Source organism: Glycine soja, chromosome 18 (genome assembly GCF_004193775.1).
Source record: "Glycine soja cultivar W05 chromosome 18, ASM419377v2, whole genome shotgun sequence".
Taxonomy (NCBI): Eukaryota; Viridiplantae; Streptophyta; class Magnoliopsida; order Fabales; family Fabaceae; genus Glycine; species Glycine soja.
The window spans coordinates 48,279,434-48,307,114 of record NC_041019.1 but is presented as its reverse complement, the minus strand read 5'-3'; the positions used below and the strand labels follow the sequence as shown (position 1 = coordinate 48,307,114).

Here is a 27,681-nt window from a genome sequence, read left to right as displayed (position 1 = left end):
ATGACCAATTAATAGTCTCTCTAACTCATCTATTAAACTATTCCACTACAAGTGGTGGTTTTGTAAACCGCCTTATTTACAAGAACCATCAAATTAGTTGTTGGAAAACAACCTATTATCGTATAAACAAATGTCATGTAACTAAATGACATGTCTTCTAATTACTTACCCTCTCCCCCCAAAAAACGTATAGTAGTATTTAATTTCTTTAAATATTTAAAACTATTTTTAGGAATCAAGATAATAATATCACCATCACCACTGTATACAAGAGTAAGTTAACACTTAAAAATAAAAACATACAAAATCCCTCCTTAATATTTCCCAATAAGTGATGTTGATCATTTTCTTAATTAGATGTCAACATGAAAACACTCTTTGGGTGAAACATGCACGAACAACCCGTATAAAAGAAACCATGACTATATTTTCACCCAACAATTTAAATTTCCAAAGGAGTAAAGTCATGTCTATGTTAATATCCATGTATGATGACCTTTGTGGCTTTTCATTACAAGTTTATCTGTCATAGGAATCACCCTCATCACACACACAAAATGAGCCAGCCCATCACTGTTTTAGAAATGGACCGAAACCAAAGAAAGCAAGAGAGAAAGAAAAAGCATTCCGAGTTGGCAGAAAAGGGACTAAATGGCGCAGCTACGCTGCTTGGTCTGAATCCGAAACACTTATGACGACGCCATGGGTCCCAATTATTAGCCTCCACACTCCCATTTTTGTTGTCTGCTAAACGCTCTCTCTATTCAACAAACTATCTACTCTCTCTCTCTCAGACACACACACAAACACTTTCTCCTCATTCTCCTTCTTCTCTCTCTCTCTCAGACACAAACACAAACACTTTCTCCTCACTCTCCTTCCTCTTTCTCTCTCTCTCTCTCTCTCTATATATATATATATATCTTTCATTTCTAGTTAGCTACAAATATTTACAAAACAAATCCTTCTTTCACTTAACACAGATTTCACTCACTCACACACTCTTCAAATCAAATCTTAGAGAAACCAAAACTTCCCTTCAACCACCGTCGCCGATGGCGCTTTCGGCTTCCGACGTGGCAGCGATGTACTCGCTGCTTTCGAATTCCATGAGCGCCGATCACCGCCTCCGCGGTCCGGCGGAGGACGCGCTTGCGCAATCGGAGTCCAGGCCTGGCTTCTGCTCCTGCCTCCTCGTAACGTTTCTTTCTCTCTCTCTCTCTCTCTCTCTTAGGGTTCCGATGAAGTTTGCATTGCGCTTTATGTTTCGTTTTTTGAGGTTTTGGCTTCTGTGAATGGAACCGCAGGAAGTGATTACCGCGAAGGATTTGGCGTCGCAAACGGATGTGCGCATGATGGCCACCGTCTATTTCAAGAACAGCGTCAACCGCTACTGGCGCCACCGCCGCGATTCCTCGTAAGCGCTTCTGAGTTTTGTTGTTAGGGAACGTTTGTTTCTGTTACCTTTCTCTGCAGTAAATACAAAATAAAATGAAAAAAATGTATAATCGAAATGCCGCTTAGAAGTCCCTTTTTTTTTATTGGTTTTTAGTATTGGTAGCTGAGTTGCAAAGTTGTTTTTGTGTGAAAATCTAGCTGAATCATACATGCAACATTGTGTGGATAGTAATGTGGTTTTTTTAATGTGTTTTTCTTCGTTTTGTTCAGGGGAATTAGCAATGAAGAGAAAATGCACCTGAGGCAGAAGTTGTTGATGTACTCGAGAGAAGAGAATGATCAGGTGCTTTTGTTTTTCTTTCTTTTAGTGGCTGTGTTTTATGTCTTGGGCAGTGCCTATTAGTGATTTCGTACTTGGCGAGGTTTAGAGTGTTGCTATTTTCTCAATGCCAAGTTCATTAGTTACTTTGGTTCTAGAAATGTTCTTTGTTGTTCGGTGATGGGTTGATTGATTCATAGCCCATGCTGTTCAATTTGCATGGGTTACAAGTTGTGACCTTCCATTGTGACGGACATTCTGATCTTTAGATACTTTGTCATGGAGACATGGACGCATGGTTTTGGTTAGACTTAATGGTAAATGATACTAGCCATCCTTCTCCCCAGTATGCATTTCAAATGTTTGGTATTTTATTTTTATTGGCTATGCTTGTGAATTGTGATGAGTTGTAGATATTTACTACTTCTAACCCCTTTCATTTTTTAAAATGCAGATAGCTCTGATGCTGGCGGTGCTCATCTCCAAAATCGCTCGCATTGATTATCCCAAAGAATGGTACTTTTTGGCATTTATTTCTTTGGTTTTCAAGAATATTTACAGTGTCTAATACCGCAATTGAAATTTCACCCCCTCTCACCTTTTACTTCTCTCTTTCATTGTTTGTTTTGATTCACTATTTATCTTAATGAACTCCGTGGCAATATGTTTTGTCTAATGGGTTTTAATTTCCTATGCAATTCATACCTTACAAAATGATTTGTCTAAATTGTCTTTAATAAATTTTTAATATTCAAACAAAATAATGTTTCAGTTTTTTAGTTTTCTTTGAGAGGCATTATCAACATGCATGGTTTTTTGCTGCATACATGTTATGAGCTGTCTTAATGTTTGGCTTCTATGCATTTTTCTGATTTTAACATTCTTCTTAAAGCAAGTCCTATATATTGATATGCTAATTTAATGACTCCTCAGGCCAGATATCTTTTTGGTTTTATCACAACAACTTCAATCAGCAGATGTTCTTGCCTCCCATCGAATCTTTTTGATTTTATTTAGGACCTTAAAGGAGTTGTCCACAAAACGCCTTACATCAGACCAACGCAACTTTGCAGAGGTGCAATTCCTTCTGTTATTCTTTTTTTTGTTTATTATTGCTTTCAACCGTCTAAATCTTTGCCTTTATGCTGTACATTGAAAACTTGCTAAATGTTTTCTGCCATTATTGGAATAAAATGCAGGCCTCAATAATAATATTGTCTTTCTTGTTCTTTGGAGAAAAAAATCTTCTATATAAAAGAAAACCTTGTTTAGACAGATTTGCTGTCAGCATAATGAAGAGATCTTGGCTACACATATACAAAGTCACAAATATGCATGACTTTTTTCATAATATGTTTTAACTTGTTCTTACAAGGGTAGCGAGGAGGTTCTATTGGTGAGTTGTTGGAAACTTGGATGTAGGTATTTGAAGGCTCTATGGCTCGATACATTAAACTTTTGAGGAGGCAGTATCGCCACTCTCCCTTTAAAGGTTGTCCCAACTATCTAGTAGTTAAGGTCTATAGGGGTAGCTTAATTTGTTTTTTCGTTTTGGAAGGGATGTGTATCACTCAACCTAGTGTGTCTTCAATTTTAGGCATATCTGCATGGGAGTATGTCTCATTGCCTTTTGTGGGTCATTTTTTAATTTAAACCATTAAGTTAATAATTTTGAGTTGATTGTGGTAGATTAAGAGGAACTTTATTTACTAATTTAATCCTGCCAAGAGGGTGATGAATTTAATATATATAAGAGGAATATCAGTAAAGGATATGTAGCATTGAGTAGAGCCAGGTACTTGAGTCCAATTTATTGCAATGTGTTGTATGTCTTAGGTGGTCTCTATCTATATCAACTACATTAGCTAGATAAAAGCATTTGATGCCGCTGTCAACTTAAGTTTGTCACTGCTCAATACTAACATCACCAAGGATAACTGTTCTTTCGTAATGATAAAGAGCCAGAATGAATGGCGGGGTGTATGTGCTATAAGTTGTATTGAAATCCATTATTTTTTTATGTTTGGTACTTCATTCTTAATTTTTTCAATGGTTGCTCTTATCCAGCCTTATGAAGTAGGTAAGGTCTAGCATATAGGCTCTGTTGGGGTTTATATTGTATTCCATTTTATTGTTTCCCCTATTTTTTGCATCTTCACCTTTCTGCCTCAAAATTCTGCTTCTGATTGACGTAGTTCTTATACCATAAGATTACTGTTTAGTACCTGTGCATGACTTAGAAAATATAATATATTCAAATATTCAACCAATTTGTTTGGCAGATATCATCCCATTTCTTTGATTATAGCTGGCGCCTTTGGCAAAGTGATGTGCAGACAATACTGCATGGTTTCTCGTCTCTTTCTCGAAGCTGTAATTTGAATGCTGAAGATCAGCCTCATGAACTTTATCTTACATGTGAGAGATGGCTGTTATGTTCGAAGATTGTTCGGCAATTAATTATTTCAGGATTTCAAAGTGATTCAAAGTGTTTTCAGGTAGTTATCTATCCATCTCTTGTTTTAATTCTCTATGATGATTTCTGTGTCTTGAAGTTTAGCACCCTTTTATTTTTTTTCAAATTGATAAATTCAAAATTTAAGGTATTGGGCCATATATTACTATTTTGTAGGAGGTTCGGCCAGTCAAGGAAGTCTCACCTGTGCTCTTGAGTGCCATTCAATCACTCCTTCCATACTGTGAGACTTCTATTTCTTGTGTATATAGTTCATCCTTGTGTTTAAGTTAGTATAAATAACTAAGTTATAAACGTTTGTAAAATGAAAACATTAAGAATCATTCGGTTCCTGGACAAAAGTCGTTTCTTCATAGCGTGCTACATATAAGCATGCCAAGTTACAGTTTTGTAGACTGATAATGTGTAATGGAGACTTCACTTTATATTTTTAGCTGGGATATTGATGATCCAAACATGGTGTAAATATTCACGTTATATTTTTAGCTGGGATTTTGATGATCCAAACATGGTGTAAATAATTTTCATTTAATTGGTATACAAACTTGTGGAGGTGTAATGGAAGATTGTACCATAGGCCAACTGTGTCTCCACACACTCTTTAACTTTGGATTGAATGTACTTAGGCACACCCTAGAGTTGGATGATTTGTTCTTTTGAGACAGTTCAAACATGCTTTAATGCATCATTTTGCCTGAAGTTGGATGATATTATCTTAGTTGGTGAGTCAGGAGGAGTAAGTTCTAAACTTGAGTTGTGGTCCTTGTGGACAAAATGTCACACATAATAGTCAAGCTGGCTGGATGAAATGGGGAAAAATTGAGCATAACTTTTTATTGGAAAGTGTCTATCAAATTCAAAGGAAAATTCTCCTTGACAGCTGCAAGACCAGCAATACTCTATGGGTGTGGATATTGCATAGTGAAGTGTGAAGACAACAAAAAACAGAAAATAAATAAATATAGCAAAGTTAAAAATATACTGAGGTAGATAGTGGATTTACAGGGAAAAAATAAATAAGGGGTGAATGACCCTTAAAATGATGTTTTTGTAAAGCACAATGGGCAAATACATTGACTACCTTTTCTTTAATCTCTGGCAATGGCTTTGTAGCTTTGAATATTTAACATATATCTTTATAACCATGTTTGTGTTTCTTAATCTATCTTTATCTTTCAGTACCCAGGACTGTAGTACATTAGTTTTTGCTTTTCTCATTTTTTTTTGCAAGTAATAAATGCTATCTATTTGCTATGTGATGAGATGCTGTGCGGAAAAAATTGAACCTTTAAATTCTAATATTTCCTTCCCTAGTCAGACTACAATCTACAATGTCTAGTTCTCATATATAGTCCAAGAAAAGTAAAATATTATTTATCTACTTTCTGTGCCTTTTCTTGTGCATAAAATGTTACTTTTTTTTTCTTCCTTTTATTCTTACAAGACATTTTGGTTGTTTGCAGATTCGTCTTTTCAAAAGCAATATCCTAAATTTTGGGACTTTGTAAAGAGGGCATGTACCAAGTTGATGAAAATTTTAGTTGCCTTTCAGGGCAGACATCCGTACTCATTTGGTGATAAATTTGTGCTTTCATCCGTCTTGGACTTCTGTTTGAATAGGATAACAGATCCTGAGCCATATCTGTTGTCATTTGAGCAATTTCTCATTCAGTGTATGGTGATGATTAAAAATATTCTGGAATGTAAGGAGTACAAGCCAAGTCTTACTGGTAGGGTGATGGATGAAAATGGAGTTACACTGGAGCTGATGAAGAAAAACATTTCCAGTGCTGTTGGTGGTGTTTTAACTTCCCTTCTTCCCACTGAACGGATAGTCCACTTGTGTAATGTATTGATATCGAGGTATTCACTTTGCAACCCCTTCTTGACTTGCTTATTTTACTTGTTTGTCTGTTTTCTAAATTGAGTGAGGCCTAAAGGTATGCTATGTGTTTATAAATGTTAAGTTTTATGCAAATAGAGTCAAATTAGAAGAAAGGAGTTTTTCCAAGCCATTTGATTTCTCCAAATCAGTGAAAGAGATCCCTTGTCAAGAAGTCATTTTTTAGAGGTTCCTTTTTTTTACTAGATTGAGTGGTATGCAAGTTTGTACTTATTTTACTGAGCTGTGAGCAATTTAAGGTGTCAATGTGGGTTTTGAAATTCATTGATTACTAATTAGGAGATATAAAATGAAACTTTTTTTTTCTTATATTTTGGAGGTGATGAGCTTCTGTTATTCAACTATATGATTGTAATTTGCTTTGAGATTTAGTGATATTTCTCCTTATGATTATGCACTCTATTACCAGACTAATGCCTTTATCTTTCAACAGGTATTTTGTTCTGACAGCAAGTGATTTGGAAGAGTGGTATCGTAACCCCGAGTCTTTTCACCATGAGCAGGATATGGTTCAGTGGACAGAAAAATTGAGGCCATGTGCTGAAGCTTTGTACATTGTATTATTTGAAACTAATAGCCAAGTAGGTGCCATTTAAACATCACAGGTTATCGTGTATTTTCACTTGTTGAGATATTTCAATCATTGACTGGGTTGACTATAGATTAATATGGGTGTGGTTGTGACTGTTATTTTTAGTTGCTAGGTCCTGTTGTGGTCTCTCTTCTTCAAGAGTCTATGAATAATTGCCCAACTTCAGTGACGGAAATTACTCCTGCATTGCTTCTTAAAGATGCTGCTTATGGTGCTACTGCTTATGTTTATTATGAACTCTCAAACTATCTGAGTTTTAAAGACTGGTAAGTTCAAAGCTACTATGCTTTATTGACGTAAGTCATCCATATTTCGATCTTGTCATTCCTAAAAAATTGAAGATCTTTCAATTTTGTTGTGCCTGGACTTTAGTAACCCAAGAAATCACAGAGCCACCCACTGGTAATGGAACTCTTTACAAAGTTTCATCCTGTGATAAGTTACAATCCCCTGATTGCTTATTTCAAACATCTGGCTGCATTTCCCAACTGCAATGGAATATTGCCACAACCGGTTATTTTCCTTCTTATCAAACCCTTGAAAGTAGAAGCTGATCAAACAAATTAGGACACCCAAATCTCATTCTCAACCAAAGTAAGTTTGTTGTTCTAAGATAATCACACAGCTACACTGGAAAAAAGAATGAGGCACAGTTTCAGTGTCAGATCTACACATAAAACACACATTACGGGAGCTATACGAGGCAATCTAACTTGCAACAAGTCACTAGAGTTAACTTATTCAATGGCTCAGATTTATATTTATTTAATCTATTAACTATTAAAATATTTTTTTGATCTTAGACCCTTCTTTTGTTAGGCTGTCGCTGGATTTTAAAGTACTCTGACTATTAACTATTAAAATATTTGCAGGTTTAATGGTGCTTTATCACTCGAACTCTCAAATGAACATCCAAATTTGCGTATCATTCATCGTAAAGTTGCTGTAATTTTGGGGCAGTGGGTTTCTGAGGTATATAATTTATTGAGTTGCTTTATGAATAAACTTCAAAATTTCACAATTCAATTTATTGAGTTGCTTTATGAGAAAGATTCTATATCTCACTACAATCAGTGGTCATCTAATCTTAGAGAGGCTTTTGTATTTAGACAAGGAAAGCAGTCATAGTGTATTGATAGATGTATAACCAAACTGTCTATGTGGTTCCCAGCAAGACTGCTTCAATTGTCTAGTCTGGCTTGGGAACCACTTATCTGCATTTTTGTTGTAATCACGGTACCTCTGGTACTCAGATTCATTTTTCATATATATATATATATATATCTTTGCTGACCAAAAAAAATTTTTATTAAAAGATTTGATGAGAACCTTTCTTATTTTCTTTCATGTCCCCAGTGTTGTGAAATTCAAAACCTATATTTCTATGTTGGTTCAGTAAAGGTTTATGACAGTAAAATAACTCATTATTCTCTTAATCCATCTAAAACCTTCAAATAAGGAAAAATTCATTTGTATTCACTTTATTATGTCTCTTCTATGCTTAACAGATCAAAGATGATACAAAAAGGCCTGTATACTGTGCATTAATCAGATTGTTACAGGGCAAAGATTTATCCGTCCGGGTATGTTACATAGACATGTATACTGTTTTCTTATTATTATTACTTATGTTTCTCTGCTAGTTCAACGTGTATATCCTTTATCTTGTTTTGGACTAACCATGTGAATATTTTTTTCTTAGCTGGCAGCATGTCGATCCCTATGTTTGCATATCGAAGATGCAAACTTTTCGGAAAGGGAGTTTGTTGATCTTCTTCCTATTTGTTGGGATTCATGTTTTAAGTTGTTCGAGGAAGTTCAGGAATTCGATTCAAAGGTAAATACTGGGAACTTTTTCCTTCTTGATTGAAAACTAAATTATTTTAGACACTATTGAAAAGGTGTAATGCAGGGTACGAAGGAAATAATTCTCCTTGGTTGGGAGTTTAAAACTCACTGACCTAGCCTGTCATGTGACCCCACCCAAATAGTCTGCACTGGCAAGCAATTTTCAAGAACATTTGTGGTGGACGCTGAGGGTTATGTAGTGTACTAATCTCATACTAAGGTTGTAAACCTCAGCAACAGTGAGGAATTGGGTCTATTGGAATTACAGTTTGGGTGATGAATGGCTATTCCTTAAAATATGCATTTATAATAGTGAACTTTCTTTGTTTTGCCCTTGGATGGATGTAGCAAGTAGGCCGTAGTTTAGATACGTTAACTTCTGCATCCATTTCTGGTTACAACAAACTAGACCTTGCTTTAAATAGTTTTGCTAAATATTTGGTTTTTGGTTGATCCCAATGACATCATTTGATCCTTGCAGCCGGCATGGATGTTACTAGCCAGTATGGACCATTCATTGTTTGACCTCCCTTTTAATTAGCAAGTTATAGATGGCTGGGGTTTTGGAACTTTTTGTTATCAGTTAGTTGCTAAAGACTAGCATCTTGTCTAAGGCAGCTGAGATGAGTGCCTCACTAAAGGGGCATCACCTCAACTTCTAAGTGCCCTTGACTACACAGGCACATTACATTTTCTTCCACATTACTGAAATTTATCTGCCTGGCAAGAGCAAACATATATTGTGTTAATTATAATCTGAAACTGAATTTTCGTTCAACATTTGATCCTATTTTTTTTATCGGCACATTTGATTCTATTAGTGAACTGTTGTTCATTTTGTTTTTAAATATTACTTCAGGTTCAGATTTTGAATTTGATCTCTATCCTCATCGGACATGTTAGTGAAGTTATTCCATTTGCAAACAAGTTGGTGCAATTTTTTCAGAAGGTAACACTAGAAATATCCAGTCTTTTATTTTATTTTGTCTTCTAACTTTTGTATTTTAATACTTGGTTAGGTTCAATGAAAGAAAAAGGTTCATTTTTTTCCCTCTTTTTTAGTGAATTGTGAATCAGTTTCTTTAATAGAAAATAGGTATGTCATGAGTAAATAAATCAACTCATTGGTTTGATGCTCTGATTTGTGTACAAGTCTCTAAGTTTATTACTAATTTGCTGCTAAAGATAAAAAATTTGTGAGATGACATGCCAAACATAATTTGGATGAGTTATTCAGGAGAAATTTAGGGTTGATTTAATATGCACATCATGGTTATTAAATCAGGAATCAAATCGTGAATGGGAAGGCTTATTTTCCAGATCACAAATCAAAGCATATATTGAATTATGAGATTCTTACCATTAATGAAAAATAGCAATTAGAATTTGGGTTTAGGCTTAACTCCACCTCACAAAATTGGTTTGTAAGGGGAGGATTTCCCCATACTTACATACACTACTTTGGCTAATCACTAGTCGATGTGGAATCTTCAAAACCCCCCTCATGCTGAGGACTGGACATCTTGAGTGTGAAATTTTTTAGGATTGAATGTTTGTGATGGTCCAATAAAGGCCCAAAAATAATTGCTAGGATAGGCTTCGAGACCAAATTAGAATTTGGGTTTAGGCCTAATTCAACCCCCCCCAACTGACTTGGAAGGTGAGGATTACCTTGCACTTGTATACATTATTTAGCCTTATCACTAGTCGATGTGAGATCTTTAACTATTGGGAAAAACCCGACTCCCATATTTGCTATAGAGATATAGCAAAGATAGAATATATAAATGATGGACAACCCTCATCCCATGAGCTAGCTTTTGGGGTTGAGTTAGGTTCAAAGCTACATTCTAAGATCAACATATTTGGGAATCAATCATGAATTGGAAGGCTTATATTCCAGATCACAAATCAAAATATATCTTGAATTATGAGCTTCTTCATCAATAATGAAAAATAGCACATATTTTTCATTTAAGAGAAGATTACAAATATCTAGATATTAGCATTTTAAAGTCAAATAACTCCTGACATAATTGACGAATTTAAATGTATAAACTTAAGAATATAGCTAACATTTTTTTTTATCAGCAAAAAATAATAGTATATATTAATATGATAAAACAGTACCAGTGGTACTGATATATATGCATGTCAATACTCTCCCAAGCAGAAGTATGGTTCCCTAATACACACTACCTGGCAGGCAATTAAGGAACCAGAAATCTGACTATGGAGATTTAGTAAATCCACCCAACACCTAATCCTAATTTCCCCTGATTACAAATCCGTCCCTGATATTACTGGACCAATGGTGAAAAGGTATATCGAAACCATTTTCTAGGTTTCTCATCCAAGTCCAGCAGAAAAAAATAGCATCCTCCATCAACTTGTTAACGTTTAGGCTGTGTCATTTGAGAAGATCATCCTATTCCTGTGGTGCCATACACACCAAGTTAGGGAAATCCACCAGGTGAGCCCACGCTGAATTCTAATACCAAGAAAGCTGGTACAAATTACAAAATGATTGCTGAAGAAAGTGCTGTCTTGGGTTATTCGGCAAAGGCCCGACCATGTTAATCCAAGACAATGATTCCCACCAAATCGGTTGAATTTTAGGACAGCTGAAAAATAAATGAGCTGTCATCTGTCCCTTATCCCTGCAGAATGGGCACATTTTGTCATTTATGTCAACATTTCTCTTGCAGAAGTTGGACTTAGTGGGCAATCTGTCCCTTATCAGTCTCCACGCAAAAAAGGCAGCTTTGCTCTGGATTTTTAACTTCCATATGTCTTTAAATGCCCCATCCAGATTCTCATCTCTTGAGCCATTGTCCAGCAGGTTGTATGCACTATGGACAGTATATATCCCACTTGGATCATTCAGCCACACCCACTTGTCTTGTTGGTGGGCATTTATGGTGACTCCTTGGATTTCTTCCAAAAAATTTGCACTCATACCTATCTCAGCTTCAAACAGTAATCTTCTCCACAGCAGAAACCATTCCCATGCTCCCTCTACACTGCTCCCCATCTGCTGAATGTATGTGTTGTGCTGGTTCGAATTTAGATAAAGCCTAGGATATTTTATCGTTAACGGAATCCCATCATTTTTCCACCCATCTTCCCTGAATCTGACTTTTGAACCACATCCCACACTCCATCTTGTATCGATTTAAACCAGCTATCCTCCCCCGACCCATGGCACATATCATGAAGGTCCTTCCACCACAGATTCAACAAAATTCCTCCTTTCTACATCCAGGCTCCTCCATCCCACGTACTTTGAGTCAACACTCTAGCCCACAATTTTTCTTGATGATTAAACAGGTTTCATCTCCATTTTCCTAGAAGAGCGCCGTTAAATTTGTTCAAATCCCTAATTCCCAAACCTCCTTTCTCCTTTGATAGGCATATTGATTCCCAACTTATCCACGCGATTTTCTTCTGCTCTACTCCTACACCCCAGAGGAACCACCTCTGCAACTTCACTAGCCTGTCGACTATCTTCTTTGGGATCCTGAATAATGAAAGAAAATAAATAGGAATTGAATTCATGGTGGATTTTATCAAAGTCACCCTTCCCTCAAATGAAAGATGCTTTTGCTTCCACTCCGCCAATTTTCTCTCACTTTTTGATAATGGGGTCCCAAGTCACACAACTTCTTGGATTTGCCCCTATCGGAACACCCAAGTGTGAGAAAGGTGCAGGTAGCAAGCTGCAGTTTAGATATGATGCAATGTTCCTCATCCACTGCAATTGCATCCCCATTGGCTCAAAATGACTTTTTGCAAAGTTTATTTTTAGCCCTGAAACCAGCTCAAAACTCCTTAGCATCACTTTAATGGCTTTTATGTTTTCCATTGACGCTTCCCCGAAGAAAATCATATTGTCTGCGTACTGAAGGATGCTGATCTCCACCATATTTCTTCCAACCATGAATCCCTTAAATTGGGTGCTATCCAACGCTTCTCTCATCAGACCCGTTAGGCCCTCTGTCACAATATTAAACAGAAGTGGGGCTAATTGGTCCCCTTGTCTAAGTTCCTTTTGGGGGATGAGTTCAGCTGACGAGCTCCCATTGATCAATACCGAGATAGAGGCTGAGTTAAGGCAGCCTACAATCCAAGTAACCCACTTAGAACAAAATCCCATTCTCCTAAGCATAGACACCAAATAGTCCCAATTCACTGAATCATAGGCCTTCTCATAGTCGGCTTTGAACACCAAACAGCTCCTATTACCTCTTTTCGCTTCCTCTACCACTTCATTTGCAATAAGCACACTATGAAGCATGTGTCTGCCTTCAATAAATGCAGATTGTTGCTCATCAATAACACCCGACAATACTTCTTCAATCTCCTTGCTAAGGCCACAATCTTATAGATACTTCCTATTAATGAAATAGGCCTATATTGGTTGAGGTTTTGTGGATCCTGCACTTTGGGGATCAGTGCAATGAAAGAGGCATTGGTTCCCTTCAGAAATCGTCCATTTACATAAAATTCATCCAAGAAGCGGAACAGATCAGGTTTAATTGCATCTCAGAACTCCTTCATAAATTTGAAGTTTAAACCATCCGGTTCAGGGCACTTGTCACTCCCACATTCCCACGCTGCGTCTCTTATTTCTTTCTCATGAAACCTTTCTACCAGATATTCGTTTTGATGCTGGTTAATTGTCTGAAATCTGACCCATTCCAACCTTGGTCTGGCCCCTCCACCTCCCGGAATCTCTTCATATAGAACTGACGGACCTCTTCTTTTACCCTGCTGGGATCTTCTATCCAACAGCCATCAACTAGCAGACCTCTTAGACATACTATGTCGTCGGTTCCAATTAACTGAGAGGTGGAAGAAGCGGGAGTTGCAGTCCCCTTCTTTAAGCCATTTGGTCCTTGACTTCTGTCAAAGCAAGGATTCATGAGAACTGGCTGCCACCCATAATTCTTCCTGCAGCTGCTTCTTCAGTCTAATTTCTTGAGCACTCAACTGTCTTTCTTCTCCGTCTTTTTCCAGCAAGTTCAGCTCCCTTTCAGTCCTTATCATCTTCCTCTGAATGTCACCAAATTGCCCTTTGTTCCAGATTTTCAATCTTTGTTTGAGGCCCTTTATTTTTTCTTTTAGCACATTACCACCCCAGCCCCTTATGGAATTTGTTGACCACCATTTGCTGACCACTTTTCTAAACGTCTTATCATGGGACCAGTAGTCCAGAACTCGAAAAGGTTTCGGTCCCCAATCCATAGATGAGGATGACAACAAGATAGGGCAATGGCATGAGAAGTTCCTTTCCGAGATGAACTGAGTGTTGCCTTGCCATTTATCAAACCAATCTGTAGAGACTAGAATTCTGTCAAGCCTACTCTTAGCTGTCCCATTTAGTCTATACCAAGTATATTTTCTCCCCATACAAGGCACATCATCAACTTCTAAGTCAGCAATCCAATTATTAAACTCCTTGATATTTCTCTCATCTTGCTGTCTTTGACTGGTGCCCACTCTTTCAGATGTGGTTCTTATGCTGTTAAAGTCACCTAGAATACACCATAAGCCTCCCAAATTGGCATTTCTCAGAGTTCTGATTTGATCCCACAGATTTCTCTCCATACCCACATCACTTGGCAAGTAAATATTCACAATACAGACTCTAACACCATCTGCAATCCATGTCCCTTCTAGGTAGATAAAGCCACAGTCACTGCACTTCTTTTCTAGTCTGAAAGCCTGTTCTCTCCATATACATAAGAGTCCTCCTGCTTTATTAATTGCTGGTTGCACTTCCCAGCTAATTTCAGAATCTCCCCACAATGTAATGAACCAATGGACTACACATACACAGCCTATTACACAGCACACAAAACACATAAAGCACAGTACGACCACAAAGCACTGCAGCAGAGAGCCAGATGACAATGGAAGATGAGAGGACCAGCATTGGGGGAGAGGCAGAGGGTAGGGTGCACTGGAACAAGGTTGACTTTCCTAAAGAAGGGCAGCAGACCAAACAGTTTGACACATTCCATCCGCCTTCATTAAAAAATGAATTTTCTTTTGAAAATAAGAATTTAAGATTGGTCTTTCTTTAATGAGGCAGACTATTTGTGTAGTCTTTCTCTTCTCTTTTCAGAAAAGGAGTTGCAATAAAATAAATAAAATAAAAAAAAACTTGATAATTAGGATCAAATCATAGTTTACATAGCTACAAGAACTCAAGCAAGAAGTTTTCTTAAGCTGTATGATTAATTTTATTTAACTTTACGATTCAACTGATTTTGCCTTACCTGAATCACTTGTCAAAGGATGTAGAATAAATTGTTTTGGATGGTAGAATACATATAAAAATATGCTAACTTGTTAATGACTATAAGTGTATAAGGAGTATACATTACTCTATATGTGTCTTTTACTTTCTAGTAATAAGCTGTTAGGCTAACTACTGTAGTTAGTAGTTAGTTTGTTATTAGTTAGCAGTTAAGTCTGTTAGTCTATGACAGCTTGTGACAGCTGTATCAACTAATCAAGGTTAGTTGACAGTTAGTGTAGTTGACTGTTACCTCAACTATATAAACCGTTTTGTAATCAGTTACAATTTGGGTTGAACAATATTGATTTCTCAATCTCAATTCTTTCTCCTCTCTCAAATTCTCTCAACTCTATTAATCACAATTTTATTTAGGTCTTATCCTGCAAGTTACATATCAGAGTAGCTAAAGTTAAATCCCCGACTAATCAAAATGGAATTTGTCTTCTTTCTATTTCTTTTATTATGGAAAGGTCTGGGAGGAGTCTTCTGGTGAAAGTCTGCTGCAGATACAGCTTCTTGTTGCTCTGAGGAACTTTGTGGTTGCTCTTGGTTACCAGTCACCCATTTGCTACAATATACTACTGCCAATTCTGGAGAATGGGATTGATATTAATAGTCCAGATGAACTCAATCTCCTAGAAGATAGCATGCTGGTAATCCTGCTGTCTTTTGTACTTATTAGATAGTACTATTGTTGTGAAGCGTATATCATGAAAATTCAACTGAATAACCTTTCAGTTATGGGAGGCCACACTTTCTCATGCTCCATCAATGGTGCCTCAATTGTTACAATATTTTTCACGCCTTGTGGAGATAATGGAAAGAAATTTTGACCATTTGCAGGTCAGACTTAGCCATACTCTAATAAATTTTTTATTTACTATTTAGTCATGTTCTCTGTATTCAAGAGAAAGACAGTGATTGTGTTAGTGGCACTAAAAATAGGGAAACTGTTCTTGGATATGTACTAGAAAAACAGACTTGTGTAATCTATATATGGAAGGCAAATCAATGTAGTTTTTTTCAGCTGGGTTCCTGATAAGTCAACAATTATTAAGTTTGTGAAAAGTGTAATCATTCAGTTTTGAATTTGATGGTGGTATCGAAATTTCAGACAATGGCATCCTGCTGCTTTGTGCTGTATTTATCAACTTGATAACTTTGTTGGGCTTATGATCATTATTACTGTTACATATTCTTCCTGGTTTAGTTAGTCCCCAACCCTAACAGCCTGTTGGGGACCTGATTTTAATATCTTTGTGATTTTTTTAAATTCATTCTCTTCATCTGAAGTACAGGTTGCTGTGAACATAATTGAAGATTACATAATTTTGGGTGGAAATAACTTTCTGAGCATGCATGCAACAAATATTGCTAAAATTCTTGATTTAGTTATTGGAAATGTCAACGACAAAGGCATTCTTTCAGTTCTTCCTGTGGTTGATATCTTAATACAGGTACGTCATTCCAAATTTTTCAATTTTTAAGACTAACAATGATGGATATGAACTGCTGGGACTTTTGGTATATGACGATGCCTCCTGTTAAGAGTTATAGGTTTAGCAAACAGTAATAGCATTGAGCATATTATTGATATTTGATAGGATGTAATAGAATACTCTAACGTCTAACCTAATACCTTTATTCATACTATATACTAGGTCAAGTACTAATTCTGTTAGTACAAACTCAACTGCTCAAACATTATTTTAACAATACTAAGAATATAATAATACTGATATCTTCTACCTCCTTTTCCTCCTCTTCTCCCTAAGCTTTTGTTTGAATTTGGATTGGGTGCTTTGATAGTTCCTAGCTTCATTAGCATCTTGAGGTTAACTTATTAAGCTTCTAAGGCATTAGGCATTTTTGTTTTTGGACCATTATGATCATGTAGGACAGTAATTTATTTTTAATAACCTATTGATGGATCTAATATCAATTTGGATTAGTTTTCTAAAAAAAGTGCATTTTTAATTCAAAAGGAACTCAATTAAATATTTAACTTCTGAAGAATCACCCAACAAAAATTCATTCCGACATTTATTAAAACTGATTTTTTTGGCATAAAAGCTTTCTTTATGTCATTGCCACCTTTTTGGCTTTTTAGAAATAAACCCATCCAAATGCACATCTAATTAAATTACTACGTTTTATAACTAACATAGAAGTTTTGGCAATTAAGTTCTTGTATTTAGTTCTTAAGTCAATTGGTATGCTTTTTTTTTTTTTTTTTTGATTAAGTGGAAAACCTAATTACTTATTTAGGAATTATAATTTCCTGTGCTTGTGAGTTGTGACTAAATTTTGAATATAGGATTATTCTGTAATTTTTTTTGTCTTGATACAAGTTGGCTGATAGTTTTGCTTTATTTTATATTTTAAAAATCATCAAACAGTATTTTCATTTGATTTTTCCTCTTTACAGTGTTTCCCCATGGATGTGCCGCCACTTATTAGCAGTACTTTACAAGTAAGTCTGTTATTAGCTTATAGATATCATTGTAAATCAAACTATGTGCTGTTCAATGAAAGAACTGGACCAGAAACAGAGGAAAAGATTGTATTGTTATGGTGGTACTTTCAACACCCAAGACCGAATACAAAATGAGTTCGAGGTCTCACCACCCTCCACTTCTCAATTTTCTCTCTAACCCCTAACTAACTTCTCTCAATTCTATTTATAGTTATAACTAACTACAGTTAGTTATCCTAGCTGTTATAACTAACTAACAACACTTTAGCTCTTCCAAAAATATCTCCTAACATACACCTTTCCCCATCTATCAATACCCCCTCCCCTCAAGATGGACCTTGTTCTCAAGGTCAAGTTGAGGAAAAACAGCCTGCATTTCATCAGCAAGTTCCCAACTATCTTCATGGTGGGGTAAGCCTCGCCATTTGATGAGAACTTCTTTTCTGCCATCTTCTCAAGTTATACTTTGCATTACTTTCTCTGGTTGGACTTGCAGTTCCCAATTCTCATTCAGGGCTGTTGGTAATAGTTGAGGGGAGCAAGTGGGCTTAACCGCTTTCTTGAGCAGAGATATATGGAACACCAAATGCATCTTGCTACCCTCTCAGAGTTCCAATTTATAAGCGACCTCTCCAAACTGTATCACCTTGTAGGGTCCATAAAACCGTGGACCCAACTTCTCATTTGTCTTTCTTGCTAGAGACTTCATTCTATAAGGTTGCAGTTTCAAAAAGACCCAATCTCCTTCGTGAAGGAGTAGCTCCCTTCTTTGATTATTTGCATATCTTTTCATTTGATCCTGAGCCTTGAGCAAGTTGTTCCTCAGTTCCTGTAATAATTCATCTCTGTCCACTCAACTGATTTACCTCTTCCAATCTGGAAGGAATGTCAGCTCCTTTAACTAAAAGTGGGGGTTCTTGTCCATACAAAGCTTTAAAAGGATACATTTTGGTAGAGATATTGAAGTTGGTATTAAACCAGAATTCAGCCGTGGCCAAGTGGTTAGGCCACTGTTTTGGTTTGGTTCCAGTTAAACACCTCATAAGCTTCTAAGCATCGGTTAGCTACTTCAGTCTGTCCATCTGTTTGAAGATGATAGGCAGTGCTCATCTTCAATTAGGTTCCTGCTTTCTTGAACAACTCCTTCCAAAAGAGACTCATGAAAAGTCTGTCTCTGTCAGATACTATTGAGGCAGGAAAACCATGCAGTCTCACCAATTCTTTAATGAATAACTCAGCTACTTCCTTAGCTGTATAAGGGTGACTTAATGCAAAAAAATGAGCATACTTAGTCAGCCTATCCACTACCACTAATATATTGTCCTTCCCTTGAGCTTTTGGTAAGCCTCCAATGAAATCCATAGAGATATCAGTCCACACCTTAGTTGGAATAGGCAGTAGTTATAGCAGCCCTGCAGGGGATAATGTACTAGTCTTATTTCTCCGACAGATTTCACATGCAGCAACATAATCCCTAGTAGTTTTCTTCATTCCTTGCCAAAACACCACATTTGCCACTCTCTTGAAGGTTCTAAAAAACCCTGAGTGTCCTCCCAAAGGGGAGTCTTGCAATTCTTTCAAAAGTAGAGGAATTTTAGTGGAGTTTTTTGACAGAACTAATCTATCCTTGAAGTATAGTTTACCTCCACGAATGGCATATCCAGGCTTCTTTGTTGTTTTAGTTAGAATTCCTTGATAAATTTCATATAATTCAAGGTAAGCTTGTATTTCTTCCTCCCAATCAGCCAATTCCCTCCTCTTGCACCATTGAAATTGCTGAAAATGAAAACTGTCTGGATAGTAGCCCACTTGAACTGTTCCTCACTCATAAGCCTCTGCTCATTTAAGAACTTCGAACTCCTTTAATTAGTTCTAATTATAAATTTCTTACCCACCGGATAATGCCTCCATTTCTTCATTGGTAACACCACATCCATCAATTCCCTCTCATACATTGACTTGAGTTGAGCCTTGTCTGAGAGAGCCTTGCTCCAAAAAGCTAAGGGTTTCTCTTGCAATAATACTGCTCCCAGTCCAGTTCCTGACGCATCAGTTTCTAGGACAAAGTTCTTAGAGAAGTGATGAGAATCCAAAAACGGCCCAAATACAGGGACCTATGACTAGGAGTAGGACCAAACAGTCAGATAATACCCTCCAACAAATGGTATCAAACATACTTAACAAGGCCCAAGTGAAGAATGATGAAGGCCCAAAAGTACTACCAAGAGCCTTAATTGTTGCTGAAGGCCTAAACTAATTTGAAGACCCATGTCAAATATGTTTTTTTTTTCTATTTCTATTCTTTCGTTGTCATTTTGGCCCAAACTAATTTAAAGGCCCATGCCTTTTTTTCTTTCTATTTTTCGTTTTAATTTTAAATTAAATAAAATTGGTGCCTTTCCAGCTACACCTCAGATACACTATATGTATTGAACTCGTTTTCAATAGAGGAACTTTTGACATTTTGCGAATATTTTGTGAAAGCTCTCTGGGTTCCTTGTTGAACCATTCTCGGACTTATCAAGATAATCCTTGTGACGTCTACCCTGACTTATCTTCCCTCTCTCAAAGTGGCGTCATCCAAACTTTGTGACCTGTATCAAGCGATTCACTTCTAGTAAGATCACATCAAGAAGTCTGGTACCGCCAAGATAAGGATCTTCTTCATTGCTGCCTTAAGCTCTTCAGAAGCCTGAGTGGTTTCTTCCTTCCATTGGAATGCATCCTTCTTTAGCAGAGCGTTCAAGGGCTGTGCAATTTTCCCATAATCCTTCACAAACCTCCTGCAATAGCATGTCAACCCTAAGAATCCCCTTAAACCTTTAGCATCCTTAGGTCTGGGCCAATTAGTCATTGCTACCAGTTTACTTGGGTCAGCTTCTACCCCTTCTTGAGATGATATGCCCCAAATATTCTAGAGAATTCTGGCCAAAGTTACATTTTTTCCTGTTCACCTTCAATTCATGTTGCTGCAGCACTTGCAATACTGCCCTCAGGTGCATGTTGTGATCCTTCAAACTGCGACTATATACCAGAATATTATCAAAGAAGATCAATGCAAATTGTCGCAGAAAAGGTCAAAGCACCTCATTCATGAGTGCTTGGAAGGTGGATGGCGTATTGGTTAACCCAAATGGCACAACCAAGAATTCGTAGTGACCCTCATGTGTCCTAAAAGCTATTTTCTGGACATCCTCTTCTTTCATTCAGATCTGGGGATAACCAGAGTGCAAATCCAGCTTTGAAAACCATTCAGGTCCTTCAATTTCATCTAATAATTCCTCTATAATGTTAATTTCTCAAAGTTCGCCTCAACCTCACCCAAACCAGCCAACCATTCCAACATACTTCTCAAATTGGCCTATGAAACCTTGCACTGTCTCTTCTTGTTCCAGTGCTAACAACACCTTAAAAGGATTTCCCAGGCTCGAAATTGATAGATGGGGAAAGGTGTATGCTAGGAGATATCCTTGGAAGAGCTAAAGTGTCGTCAATCAGTTAGGATAGCTAGGAAAACTAATTGTTAGTTAGTTATAACTAATTGTTAGTTTGTTAAGAAACTATAAATAAAATTGAGGGAAGTTAGTTAGGGGTTAGAGAGAAAATTGAGAAGTGGAGGGTGGTGAGATCTCAAACTCATTTTGTATTCTGTCTTGGGTGTTGAAAGCACCACCATAATAATACAATCTTTTCCCCTGTTACTGGTCAACTGTGTGTGGACGTTTGTAGTAGGAGATTTTTTTTCCCATGCCGCCGCCAGCTTTTGTATCATCCCTTCAATCGAACTCAACCGCAATTCCATTGCTTTGTGATTCTCTTCTATTGCTTTCTCCATGGCTTCCATGCACGTCTCCATTCTCGCGTTCGTCTTAATCACCATTAACAATTCTAAGCTCCAAGATCGAAGCTCTGATACCAGTTGATAGAACTGGATCAGAAACAGAGGAAAATATTGTATTATTATGATGGTGCTTCCAACACCCAAGACAGAATATAAAATGAGTTCGAGGTCTCCCCACCCTCCACTTCTCAATTTTCTCTCTAACCCCCAACTAACTTCTCTCAATTCTATTTATAGTTTCTTAACTAACTAACTAACAGTTAGTTATAACTAACCAACTGTTAGTTAACCTAGTTGTCCTAACTAACTGACAACACTTTAGCTCTTCCAAGGATATCTCCTAGCATACACCTTTCCCCATCTATCATTCAACTAATGTTTCATAGTTCACAATGTAGAGAAATTTTTTGAAGCCCTTGAATTTTTTATTGCAGAAGTTAATAGTAATATGTTTGAGTGGAGGAGATGATCACGATCCTTCTAAAACATCTGTTAAAGCATCTTCGGCTGCCATCCTGGCTAGGCTTTTGGTGATGAATACAAATTCACTTGCCCAATTAGCATCAGATCCATCAACTTCTCAACTGCTTCAGACAGCATCCATCCCAGTTCAAGAAAATATACTTCTTTGTCTGGTTGACATTTGGGTTGATAAGGTTGGTGTGGCTATGCTTTAGAGACAGTGTTTTGTTCTAAATATATTGCATATTGTCTTGTCTGTGCTTATACTAACCTGTAAGTTGCATTAATTAATACACCACAACTTTAAAATGATTTATGTTTGTGTGACTTTTGATGAATGTACAAGTGTCTGAAGTGTATATAATTTTGGAAAGGAAGTGTCTTGTTTGAATCTCATTGACAGTATCGTGATCTAGTCTAGGTCCACTACTCTGCTGCATTTGATACATTTACTTTTTAATTTATGCAATATGCACCACCATGTCAAGGGTGTAAGGGAAAAATGTTTGCCCATGGCTGGAAGAATTTATATGATGTCCTCTGCAATGTGCTGTAGGATGTCACATCATGTCTTAAAGATCAATATCTGATTAAGTTTTCAGTTGGCATTTAGTTGTTATGTGTAAATGGGTCATTTTGGCCAATTTAATTTTGTATCCTTTCTTTATTGTGAATTTATGCATATAATTTTTCCAGGTAGATAATGTTTCTTCCATCCAGAAGAAGACAATTGGCTTAGCCCTCTCAATAATTCTGACGTTAAGACTGCCTCAAGTACTGGACAAACTGGATCAAATTTTGAGGTACTAATCTTTAAATATTATTAATTGTTTGCAAATAAGGAGTAAGTGACCCCTGTATATGTTTTGATGTGCAGTGTTTGCACTAGTGTAATTCTGGGCAGAAATGATGACTTAACTGAGGAAGAGTCCAGGTTAGTTTTTTGTACTTGTAGTCTGTTTTTGGCACTTAGTAAAGAGTAGTAGGTAGGAACCTTGGCTGATTCTTGTTCTTGATCTGGTTTCTTTATGTGTTTTGTTTTTTAGTCTTATTAGAGATACCATTCATGTATTTTTGTTTAATAGCTTAAGCTGTTGCAATAGTTGGTGATGGCAGGTCTCATATAATGAGACTTGCCATAACTTGAAAAAGCTTATTAGTTCTGAAGGAAGTCTTATGGTTTAGAAACTATAATGGGGGATTTCCCTAGCTTTATATGGCATTCAGTAATTTTTTTAAAAACATAATTCTTCACGTCTATTTTCAATAACAGTGGTGACATAAGCTCCAGCACGTCTCCTGATGAGGGCACTATTCCTAGTAAAGAATTCAGAAAAAGACAGGTAACAATCTATGAAAACTAGATGAAATTTCCATTTTTGAATGATGTACATCATGAGAGTAACAAAGGAACTAATGCATTTATTTATTTTGTTACTAGATCAAATTTTCAGACCGTATCAATCAGCTGTCTCTTGAGGACTGTGTGAGAGAAAATCTACAAACATGTGCTGCTATTCATGGAGAATCATTCAATGCTGCAATGAGCAGTATGCATCCATCTGCGTTTGCACAATTGAAGCAGGCGTTAAAGATGACATAACTGGGTGACATTTAATTCTTATTCTGGTGGTGCTATGTGCAGGCTCAGTTTTTGTGTTCATAGATTGATACTTCTTATAGGGTATGTTTCCTTTCTGTGTCCATCTACTTTGCTTTTCTACTCCCCCTCCCTTTCTTTTACTTTCCGTACCTACCAATTCCCTAATGTGTTAGTTTTTCTTTAACAGTAATACAAGTCATTCTCTATTTTCATTAACCTGAGTGCCACAATTGATGACAGAATCAGTCATACAGAATAACTTCCAAATTGTAGGCCGTATAAGTTGTGACTTCCAAGAATAATAGCAATGAACTTATTGGACAGTAAATCATTGGACTGAGAAACATTTAGTTGTGTGTTCATGATGAATAGTAACAATAATAATAATAAAATGTTGGAAAGGGTTGCCTGATCTTAATGGACTGGTTTGTTTCCAGTTTCCCTTTTTCCAACTCTCCTTTTCTTCTATTTTCCCATAGTAGTTTTATCTGGCCCTAGACATTTCAACGAGTGATCAAAATGAAGATTACTGTGATCATGATTGAAATTATATGTTGATTGAAATTACTGTGACTATCTTGTCTAAAAACTGTGATTATGGATTATTGCAATTTATGACTTCTCTAGTTGTATCTGATCATTCTGATGTTAATAATATCTTTTTTTTTTTTTTTCCAGGATGATAGTGAAGTTTTATTACTTGAACTGGTGGTTTTTGACACACTTGTTTAAAATTGTTTCCAGGTCATGGTTTTCCCCTCATTAAAAATCATTTGTCTATGCCTGTTGGCAGCGTGAAACTATGTAAATAGGATGTTGTTCCCTTATCATATATAGAAAGGGGCAGCATTGAGTCCATAGTGTTTCATTTACTTTACTGAGAATGACAGGAAATGTGAAATGTTTGTAGATGCTGTTTTGGGCACATTCGGATGTGTAGTGCAAATTTTACCAAAAGTTCTTTGAATTGCAGGTTTCACCCGTGGATAATCATTTGCGCACATACTTTTTCATACCTTTTCTCATACTAAGCTGTTGCGTTAAATCAAATGATAGATCGATTCTAATGAGTAAATATTTTAAATGATAAGTCGTTAACTAAATTATTGATTTTACTGGCTGGGGTAATTAGTTAATTCAAGTAAGGGATATATGAACAATAAACCATTACAAGAATCCAGTTTATTTATTTAAAATCGGCAAATGATGGTCAAACTATGTAGAGTGTTGCTAGGTGCACCCAGCATTCTTAAAAAATGGTAAAATTGCCTTTGTTTAGTTTTTTTCTTACGGATCAAGTTGATTCGTAACTTCCTGATAAAGTTGATCCGGCAGTCTCTTGCGGATCAACTTGATCCGTAAGAGGAAAAATAATTATAATATACTTTAAAATACAACATATTTATTTATAATATAATTAAATCTATTTTTTATTTTATTAATTATAATATATTTATAAATATTGATTTATTATAAATAATTAATTTTTTAATATATTTTTTTAGAATAAATTTGTTTAGAAGATGATATTAAAATACTTACTTAGTCCCATTATAATTATTGTTTAAGGTTATTTTATATATATTAATAAAAATCAATAAATACATAAAAGATAATATTATAAAGAATTAATCATATAATTATTAATATTATAAAGAATATAAAAAAAATAATTAGTATTATATAAAAAATTAAAATACTAACTACTTTATAATGCATTTTAAAGTTATATTTAAAGTTATATTTTGATGTCCATTTATATAAAAAATTAAAATACTAACTACTTTAGATAACGAATGATGTCCATTTTTTGGTTAATTATTTTTTTTACCCTGTTTTCAACTTCTTTATTTCAATTATATTTAAAGTTATATTTTAAATTATTTTTTATTAGTTGGTAAACTAAGTTAACTAGACCATTTTAATAACACGCGTATATATAGACACAAATGGAATACACAATCAATGAAAATAAATAAAACTAACATTAGTAATGAAAATAAATAAAACTAACAATACTCATGAAATGAGTTCATGTACAATATCTGTATATACAAGGAATATCAATGTAAAATATGTACATAAACTACGCCTGATCAGTGCGCCGCCTGCGTCTACACCTAACGTATATTAGATGGTCCTGTGTCATACTCCTGGCCAATCTGAGGCATTCTTCGATCACCTCATGTGTCGATGAGCCAGGCGTGATCACCCCTAGACTCAGATGACGCTCTAACCTCTCAGCAATGTCATCACAAACTTCCTGTTACATACAAAACAAACTAATTACACAAATTATTATGCAAATATTGAGGTAAATGACGTACATTATTAGTATTACTTACCACTGCATGTCTGGGCTCCTCCGCAGATGTCGACGATGCTCTTGGCTCCGGCACGCGAGGGATATCTGTCTGCGGGACCTGAGGGACGACTCGGGGCTGCGGGGCGTGACCATGAGGCAGAGGATCTAATGCGTGGCCTGGTGTCATGAAAGGATGGGAGATGCGGAAGAACCAGTCGATGTAGTCACTGGAACACGCCCCTGGCACAACGCACACGTCACCTGTAGGTACGATATGATCCTCGTAGTGCATTTACCTGTCGTGTATATCATCATACGAGACCCATGAATCGACTGGAGGAGCAGGAATGATTTGCGTGTAACCAAACTGCCGCACAACCCTCTCTGGTCGATAATAAACAACAAAAGGCCCCCAACGCAAGAAACTGAAATAGCATGATCTGACGTGGAAGTCCCGGACCTCCCGATGCTCCCCATACGGGATCCAACAGACATCTGAAATCCGGAGTCGGTCCAGGCGCTCCCTGTACGACGGCGTGCGAATGCTCTTCACGGTCTTCTTCGTCGCAATCCACCTGCACGCACGCGGAGAAGCCTCGTCGTAGTCCTGATCAGCGGTGGACTCCGCAACCGAGGGAAAGTGCTCGTAAATCCAGCACTACATATGTAACATTCAAATTATAAACATTAATAATGAAAGTGTAACAAAATTTAAAGTTGAACATTGTTTAGCCTGAATGAATGAAAAACATATTTGTTACCTGCAGCAGTGTGATGTAACCGCCAAGTTGTCGACTGTGGCTCATAGATGCATCGTTCAGCTGGTCGTACATATAAACCAAAGCAGTCACTCCCCAAGCGTACCTCTCTGTCATACTGAGGTCACGAAGGGCCTCCAAGTAGACAACATGGACATTGGTTGCACTCTTGTTAGCAAACAGAGTGCAACCCAGTAGGTCAAGAAGATATGCGTGAGCCGCAGTTGTTCAATGACCTGCCTGGCATCGGCACTGATATATATCACGTACCCATTGTAGGCGTAAATACGGTCCACGACACTGGACTGTCTCAGCCCTAACAGACTCTAGAGACACCATCAACAAGTCCACCAGCATCTGAACCGCATCGTCCACGTGCAAGGGCTCAAATGCGTGTAAGTCGCCTATAACGGGAAGATGGAGAAGAGAGGAGACGTCGTCCAATGTGATGGTGAGCTCTCCCATCGGGAGATGGAAACTAGACGTCTCCCGGTGCCACCGCTCCATAAACGCGGACAAAAGTCCCCGATCGCCGGTGTCTACCGAACACGCGATCAGAGGACTTAGTCCTGTACCAGCAATAAGTCCCTCAATGGTAGGGACAGGCCTGCCTAAACTGTGGACCTTCCTCCCATGAGAGGATAGCTTCAATTCAGAACGCTCCTGAATTGAAGTATAAAAGGAACGCAAAATTCGTTAAAATTATCATTTAAAGGAAAACTAATAGTATAATTTACAAGTAACTAAAAATAAATAGTATAAATACCTCTCTCGTCTATACGCTGCAAGCAGCGTGGTCCGCATACGCTGTCAACACGGATGGGTCGCTCGGACCACCCGGAAATCCCTGGTGCTGATCCTCAGCCGCCTCTGCGCCTGCGTCCGCAGGAATGTCCTCCACAGCAGCTGGTGCCTCCATCGGGTCATCCTGAACATCTGGCGCAAGGATGACTGGCTCATCGACGTGATCCGCAGTCACAGTGACTCGCTGCCTCCGTGCGGATGCAGTAGGTCGTCGACGCTGCGGAGCATCATCGGAATGATCACGATCTCCTCTACCCAGACCTATGTCAGTGACCTGACCTAAGGCATGATCTAATCCTCTAGTCCTAACCATGATCTGCAAATGAGTACCACAAAATCCATCACTCATTTCGTTTTCTCAAATTTCAAGCATTTGGTTAACTCGATTCAATTACTCTAATGACCACTTGTTGTTTTATCATATGTTTTACTTATTAGAGAGAAACTTGCTGAGCTTTATGAACCTGACAAACAATGGTCAACAAATTTGTGTGGATAACAAACTAAGCATAAACAATGGTCAACAACATCTCAAATGCTTAGTGGTATTGACCTTGATTCAGCAAGGTGTTGTTTTGTGGTCAACAAC

At 37.1% G+C, this 27,681-nt stretch overlaps 2 protein-coding genes across 4 annotated transcripts; one reads left to right on the top strand and one right to left on the bottom strand.

Moving 5' to 3' along the window:
- Positions 1-518: 518 nt before the first annotated feature.
- Positions 519-24,215, top strand: LOC114395823 (importin-11-like). 3 transcript variants are annotated; one of them, XM_028357680.1, is made up of 24 exons: positions 521-1,196; positions 1,308-1,417; positions 1,669-1,741; positions 2,172-2,233; positions 2,651-2,792; positions 4,000-4,215; positions 4,350-4,416; positions 5,657-6,056; positions 6,530-6,677; positions 6,794-6,954; positions 7,561-7,660; positions 8,197-8,271; positions 8,391-8,525; positions 9,396-9,485; positions 15,314-15,496; positions 15,582-15,686; positions 16,142-16,300; positions 17,272-17,316; positions 21,574-21,816; positions 22,319-22,425; positions 22,500-22,556; positions 22,896-22,965; positions 23,064-23,306; positions 23,904-24,215. In XM_028357680.1, exons 1-23 carry the CDS (start codon positions 1,056-1,058, stop codon positions 23,223-23,225), a joined length of 3,051 nt encoding a protein of 1,016 aa, XP_028213481.1. In that variant the 5' UTR covers positions 521-1,055; the 3' UTR covers positions 23,226-23,306; positions 23,904-24,215. The 3 variants fall into 3 exon arrangements, with proteins under 3 accessions (XP_028213484.1, XP_028213481.1, XP_028213483.1); XM_028357682.1 differs by having other exon boundaries at positions 524-1,196; positions 21,595-21,816; XM_028357683.1 differs by lacking the exon at positions 21,574-21,816 and having other exon boundaries at positions 519-1,196.
- A 2,301-nt stretch (positions 24,216-26,516) lies between these two features.
- Positions 26,517-27,441, bottom strand: LOC114397357 (protein MAIN-LIKE 1-like). The gene is made up of 2 exons (XM_028359417.1): positions 27,070-27,441; positions 26,517-26,951 (listed from the first exon to the last, which is right to left on the bottom strand). Exons 1-2 carry the CDS (start codon positions 27,439-27,441, stop codon positions 26,517-26,519), a joined length of 807 nt encoding a protein of 268 aa, XP_028215218.1.
- Positions 27,442-27,681: the final 240 nt, after the last annotated feature.